General features: G+C 46.3%; 1 protein-coding gene across 2 annotated transcripts in view; it reads right to left on the minus strand.

The window, feature by feature from the left end:
- The window catches only part of HDAC11 (histone deacetylase 11), a 26,784-nt gene extending 19,940 nt beyond the window's left edge, over positions 1–6,844 (minus strand). Inside the window, exons 1-3 of one of the 2 annotated variants that reach the window (XM_027703114.1) lie at positions 6,787–6,844; positions 4,939–5,087; positions 1,829–1,929 (exon numbers count right to left, since the gene is read on the minus strand). In XM_027703114.1, the coding sequence (XP_027558915.1) occupies positions 1,829–1,929; positions 4,939–5,087; positions 6,787–6,788 (252 nt within the window). In that variant the 5' untranslated portion in view covers positions 6,789–6,844. Of the gene's footprint in view, positions 1–1,828; positions 1,930–4,938; positions 5,088–6,407; positions 6,505–6,786 lie in introns of those variants that run through there. The other variant, XM_027703113.1, reaches the window with a different exon arrangement.
- Positions 6,845–6,892: the final 48 nt, after the last annotated feature.

A 6,892-nucleotide genomic window follows, 5' to 3' on the forward strand; every position in this document is an offset into this window, starting at 1 on the left:
TGAGCTGAGGTGATTCCCCCTCAGTCCTTAGTTGTAAGCACTAAGCAGGGAAACAGGGAGAGCCTTCCTGCCAGCACAGAACTAATTCCCAATGCCAGATCTACTTGTGCCCACCATTCTGCTTCTCTTCACCCAACACTCATCTGCTTCAACCACCACCTCTTCTTGCAAGTGTAGGGTAATTCCTGCCAAATTCATGCTCAAATTGAAATGAATGCTCCAGTGATACATTATTTTAGGAGACCTGGGCATTCCAAGAAAGACAAGCACTTCCACAGTCTTCAGAGGAGATCGAATATGAAACGATACCATTTATAGGTATTTGTCTGGATTTAAAAATAAGTAGCACAGCAGACTTTGGAAAAGGCAATACAAAGGATACCCAGGGATTTTTCATGTCTAACCATGTTATTTTCTTTTGCAACTAAGCACTTTTTATCTTCACTGCTTGGCAGGAATTTGTTGGCATGACCAACAATGTCTTCCAATTTCTACAGCTGCAGGAAATATTCCCTCAGGAAAAGGGCAATGACTGATATCCAGTTAATCCCATCTGGAAGCACACAACAGTGCTGGTTTTGACCACCAAGGCACTAGTTATGCAGGCAATTCGTGTGAAGCCATCCTGTAGGTACTAAAGATATTATTATGGCACTGCAAACTGAGCTGTGCACATTACACCCCTCTTCAAAGGAGTGATTCAGTAACAAGAAGTGGGTGGTTCTATGGAATTAAAAGTTCAGTATCAAGAATAGCTGCAATAAGATCAAACCTAATGATGTATGAAATTGCATGGAACTTCATAGCACAGAATGAAGAGGCAGAAGAGAACTCAGAAAGAGTAAGAGTGGAAAAAAGTTCACACAAGTAACAGATCACTGAGAAAAATAAAACATTCCAGAAATAGCAGTCCAAGGACTCTTCCACTGTGGAAGAGCATAGGTGACTCAAAATTTCTTTTGAATTATGAAATGGAAGATTTCTTTTCTCAAACAAATCCCTTCTGCACCCTCCAAGTAGAATTTCAAAATGAAAGCAATGTCACCTTGGACTCATGTACTGCCCAATTCCACCTACAGATGACTGGAAGTATGCAGAAGCAGAGATCTTATATGCTTATGTTTCAGACTTCACTGAAGTCTAACAAATGGATGTTTCATATAGAAATATCCAAGGAACATTCTTTATCTCCTGTGGATATGCAATCCCATATGAGCTGGTGCTGGAAACCTTCACACACGGATAACATGCAAGGCTATTCTCCTACACTCATCTTCCAGCTCTCTCCACATTCCACCAATACCAGCAGTGTCCAAGGAAAAAGCCAGTACTTCCCCCCACAACAACTGCCCACAGAATCCCTACATGGATGCTCTGTCAATGTGACATAACCCCATATTCCATAAAGCCATCCCCGCATTAGGAAACACCCAATGAAATCCTCCCAATTGCTCTCCAATGTATTTTCGATTTCAGAACTGTATTTTACCAGAGTAAATCAAACCTTACATTGCTCAGGATCAAAACCCTGGCTCTAAGGAGACTACTACATCTCAAACATTCAGATTTGCCTTATGTTCACTTTACCTTGCTGAAATATTTCAGGCCACCTCCATAACACGGCAGATCCCCCTCACCCTCCACCCCTCTACAGTGTGAGCAGCCACTCTTTCTATGGCTTTCTCCCAGTACCCTCAGCAACAACCTTGTTCAAATACACCATTTATCATCTGTACAGTTGATTCTATAACAAATCTATAGGATATGCACTGCCTTTGACACCAGTTCTGGACAGTTTGCTGGAAAAGCACAGGAACAAGCACAGCACCTTTAATCTATTAAGGTAGCGCCTCGTGTGAACAACCAGCAGATCTTCATCAGTCGCCTCCCGTGCCTGTACAACCAAGTCATCTGCAATTAGTTTTTCTTCTGCAACAGGAGAGAAATAACAATTGGCATTGTACACCATGGCTTATCTCCCCATGCCCCACCCTGCCAAAGGTGCTGTTCTGACTTTGGTGGAACAACTTCAGCTGTTGGTTGTTGCTGAAACAACTCTGGTTACTCAGCGTTTGCAAGTTCTCCAAACGCACCCCCTCTGTCCCAGGTAAGTTATTCAGGGAGTGTGTATCTGAGAAATACTGTTTACAGCAAGTGTGATCATGGTAACTCCTTGTTTCAACTGCAAGAACAGACTGGTAGTGGCAGAGGATGGACACACACAATGGCATCACAAGACTCCTCAGTTTAGGGTTTGGCACACTGGGCAAATCTTGGTGCTACTAATATCAAATATTCATCAATTTTTAACGTGCTTTAAGAAATCCCACAGTTTATACTAGTATTTAATCCCCCAAATCATAGCAGAATAAAATAATAAATCAAAATCTAAACCAAAATCATTGCTTGGATGTTCATGGAAGCAAACAAACTTCATTAGGATACTTCTGTCATACTCCTACCTCAATTTAACTTCAAGAAATACCAGTGACCAGCTACAAGCTCTTTGTCTTACACACCAAAAGATAAATTAAAAACTTAGTTTTATAAGAGCAAGTTGCAAAGTATCCCTCCAAGGTTTCAGAATGTGATCAAAGATAGCACATTTGAGTGCACCCATCTGGACATACTTGCCAGAAAGTTCAGGTGTGGGCCAACCTCAAAGGCCAGGCAGTGCAGAGGAACAGTGGCACTTTGCATATGATCACTGCTAACAACAATTATAAGGCATCATGCTCATCTTCCCAAGCAAATTTTGATATTTAACTGCTGCATGCCTGCAACCTTCTGTATCTTTGATTTTATACTTGGAGGAGAAAGAAAACAACTCGGAAATGTGAGAGATTGTGTTCTGAAGTGTTATACAAGCACAGCACCTGCAACAACATTTGTTTTGGCAAGGCTCTGTTTCTCCTGACTGAGGCCTGAGGAACATTTCATTCATGCCCTGGTGTCAGACAGAGCCCAGCTGCTGCCAGCTTCCCTCCCCAGGAGGGAACACTTGTTCACTGATGATTTGCTGATAGGAACAGGGGAGGTCAGCTCTTGCCAGAGCAAACCCAGCACCCCGGGCTACCCTGGGGCTTCTTTCTCCTTTCAAAGCAAGGACAGTAAAACAAGTGGGAAAACTCATTTTCTGTGAAAGACTGAAACACTTCAGAGTGGACACATCCCGTGGAAAAGAGTTGGAGAAAAAGACTTTCCACGGAGAAGGAATAGAAAGGCAAAGGTTCTGATTAATTAAGAAAACTGCCATAGAACCCAAGACTTAATTATTTCAGGTTGTTAGAGGAAAAAGCCAAAACTCAGCTACTAAGCGTGTGTTAGAATTCACTTAACCTCAGTTAAATGAATACAAGGCAGCCTGAAGAGGGAAGGGCAACCCTGAACTGCACAGGATTATCAGCTGAAGGAGTTATTAGGACCACATAAAGGCCTGGCTTTGGGACAATCTTTGTCTTGACAAGAGAAAAAGCCTTTTTTTTTAGATTCTATAGGCCCTGACTGACCCTATCCCTGCCTCTTACATTTGTATTTCCTTAATGAATTTCTGCCTGTATCTTCCAGTTGGTTTAAACAGCAATAATGAGAAACTTCATAAAACGCTCTGCCTGTCACCAGAGGCACCTCAAAGCTTTTCCAAACACTGAACACTATGAGAGCAATAGGATGAGGTTGCTAAAGAGTGGATTTACACAGACTGCAGTTCTCTCTCAGCCTGAGCAGTGCCATTTGCCAGCAGTCCAAGCTGAACAACTGAGTTACACCTGCAGCAAACCATCATTAACACCTGTAGTTTCACAAGCCAAAGGAATGTCCCAGATCTTACTACACCAGGTGTAAAGCAAGAGTAGCAAGAGGCCATAGGAAGCCACTCACTGCACTCCCAAACTGCAGCTCAGGTGTGGTAAGCCCAGCTGTTTGTAAGACTGCAGCTCACGCAGGAAGGATTTTCCTTTCCCTGATTCTGAACTCAAGTCTGTGTTCTGACTGAGAGCCAGGCTTGGGCTTCAAAAGTAAGGACAAACTGGAGCTGCAAACAGAGCTGTCCTCCAGAGGAAACTTAAAAGAAATACTGCTCTCATACACTCACCTAGAACTGAAAGAAAGAGTGATTCATTAAAAAATCAGCCAAGTATCAAAACACTGTATGCTGAGCTACATCCACCTCACTCAGCTGGGCTGAAAGCCAAGATACTGGTGCTCACTTCAGAGGTGGAAACAATTCTCAAACATCCCTCAGGAACTTTTCTTGTAAAGGCCAAGCAATGAAATTCTGCTCACTTCATGCCTTCATTCCAACTCTAAAGACCGGAACTATTTTAGGATGGTCTAAGACATGGTTGTGCTCACATTTCTTCTTCCTCCTTTTTACTCACAGCCTTGTAAAGCCCTGGGCCTGGCTCAAATGAACCAAACTAGTTACTCTGACTACTATTATTCCTGCCTCTGGGGAGAGCAAATCATTTGATGAGCTTCAATCTCCAGGCAAATTTCATGAGTTTCTCTCTGCACAGACACCATGACCGAGCTGAACCCAAAACTGTGGGTTTATTCAATGGAGCAGGCTAGAAAATACATCTCCTAAGGATTGTGATTCAAACCTTTGTATTAAAAAGCCCTAGTGTAGGATGTTTGCTCTCACATTACAAATTAATCTTTTAAATATTCATAGACAAGATCTTCAACAATGACATCCAACCCACCTCAAAAATCCTGCAATCAATTTAACTTGTTAAAGACTTAAGTCTGCAAATATATAAAAATACTAAAGCACTCCAAATATGATTAAAGAAGGTAGCTTAAATCTCCACAACAAGCAATGAAGAAATACAGTCTCTATTATGTTGGCAGTTATCAATATGAGTCTGCACTAATCACAGAATTTTCTTCAGCTTTTATGCCAACGTTGGTCTGAGAGGCACCTTCTAATTTTACCTTTCAAGAAATTGATTACTTTTCCCCATTTCCCTGCATCGAAGGGGTGCAGTTTCTCAAGTCCCATGAAGGTGATGTTGTAGTCTGGAGAATACACGATAGGCCAACATCCTGACGGGGGGTCCTCGTACAGCTCCGTCCTGTGGGGCCTTGACAAGCACAAAAACAAACTCATCACCAGTAGAAATTAGTTACCCTAGTTTTACCCCAAATTATAAATGAGAGTCCTTGTCAACACGAACTTTACATTGGGAATTATTCCTGAAAACGCTTTTTCCAACAGTTATTGAAGGCAACACTTGGTTGTTCAACGGTTCTTTAGGGTCAGGGAGTTAAACTCTTGAACTAAGCAGTAGTGGGGAAAATAGAACAACTGATGGCTGAAAAATGTACACTAATGAATTATGCATATGAAGTTCACTGCAGAACTTAAATAATGGACAGATTTGGTTCTCTCCCCTTGTCTTTTCAAGTGCACCAACCAGCACCTCTACCTTCAAAGGTGCATCCAGTCCACAGCCAACATAACCTTCAACACAGGTTTCACATTTTAAAGTGTCTGTCAAAACACAGCTGAAGAAACCAAACCACATTGCTCCTACACATGACACAAGCTTGGAAAGATTTCTAGGATCCTTTCCTAGAAACAACAGATTATCTCGTGACCGGATGAGCACAATAAGAGGCTTGGGTTTGTATCTGCATAGCACAGAACCACAGGACACACTTTTAAGTCCAGATCTCCTGCCTGTAATCCTTAACCAACATCCTCCTTCATTCCTCCTCCAAATTATTGTATTTTCCCAACAATCTTCTCCTTTCCCAGCTGGAGAGACAGCACAGCCCTCCTTCCCACGCCATCAGTGAACAGGCAATGCTGTGTAGTTACAAACACAATCACCAATTATTTGGCGGACACTTGTGTGCACAAGTGGGTCAGCAGGCGAGGAAGCCTGAGAGGGGATTCTGTACTCATGCTCAGCCTATTCCACCACCTGTGGGCTCCTCCTGTGCCCCAAACCCGTGTCACCGAGTCATGCCAAGAGCTCTCTTGCTCCCTGAAATTTAGCTGAAGTTTTCAAAAGGCTCCGCAACACACTGAGCAAGACACAAGAGCCTTTTGTCAGGTGAACAATAGACACAGAAACCCCCTTATTTCCAGCATAAATATGCTCAAAACCGCCCTTTTAAAACCCAGTTATAAACAAACCAAACCAAGCCTGAGGACAAAGGCGATTTTTCAGCAGAGCCGGCAGCACAGTGCCCACACAGTGCCCACTCACAGAGCCGGGCTCCGGGCCGTGCCCTCACCCAGCCCGGCACAGACACACCTGGGGGGCAGGTGCGGAGCCCCCTGTGCCCTCAGCCCGGGTACAGACACAGCTGGGGGGCAGGTGCTGCGCCCCCAGCCCGGGTACAGACACACGGGTCAGGTGCTGTGCCCCCTGTGCCCTGGGCCCACCACACACCTGTGGGGCAGGTGCGGAGCCCCCGCCGGGCCCGGCAGCGCGGCCTCGGCGCCGCAGGGGCTGCGGGCACTGGTCCCTTCCCCGGGGTCGGCCCCGCTGCCGGAGGAACACGCCGCTCCCAGGGGCTCCTCGTGCTCCCAGCGGGACATCCCTCCCCGGGCAGGGCCGCTCCCGTCCGGCCGGGCGGGCCCCGGGCGCGGGGCCGGGCCCGCGGGGGCTCGGGCGCTGCCGCAGCCCCGGCCCAGCCCTGCGGCTCCGCAGGCCCTGCGGCCAGGCCAGCCGGGCCCCCCCGTCCCTGTCCCCGTCCCTGTCCGTGTGTCCCTGTCCCTGTCCGTGTCCCCGTGCCCAGCCCCGTCCCCGTGCCCATGGCCGTACTCACATCCCCGCCTCCGCCGGGCCGCGCAGGGAAGGGGCGGCGCGGCCGCGGCTCCGCCCGGCGCGGGGCGTTGCGGGGCGTTGCGGGGCGTTGCGGGGCGTTGCGGGGC

Source organism: Neopelma chrysocephalum, unplaced genomic scaffold (assembly GCF_003984885.1).
Source record: "Neopelma chrysocephalum unplaced genomic scaffold, ASM398488v2 Primary Assembly neopelma1_209, whole genome shotgun sequence".
Lineage (NCBI taxonomy): Eukaryota > Metazoa > Chordata > Aves > Passeriformes > Pipridae > Neopelma > Neopelma chrysocephalum.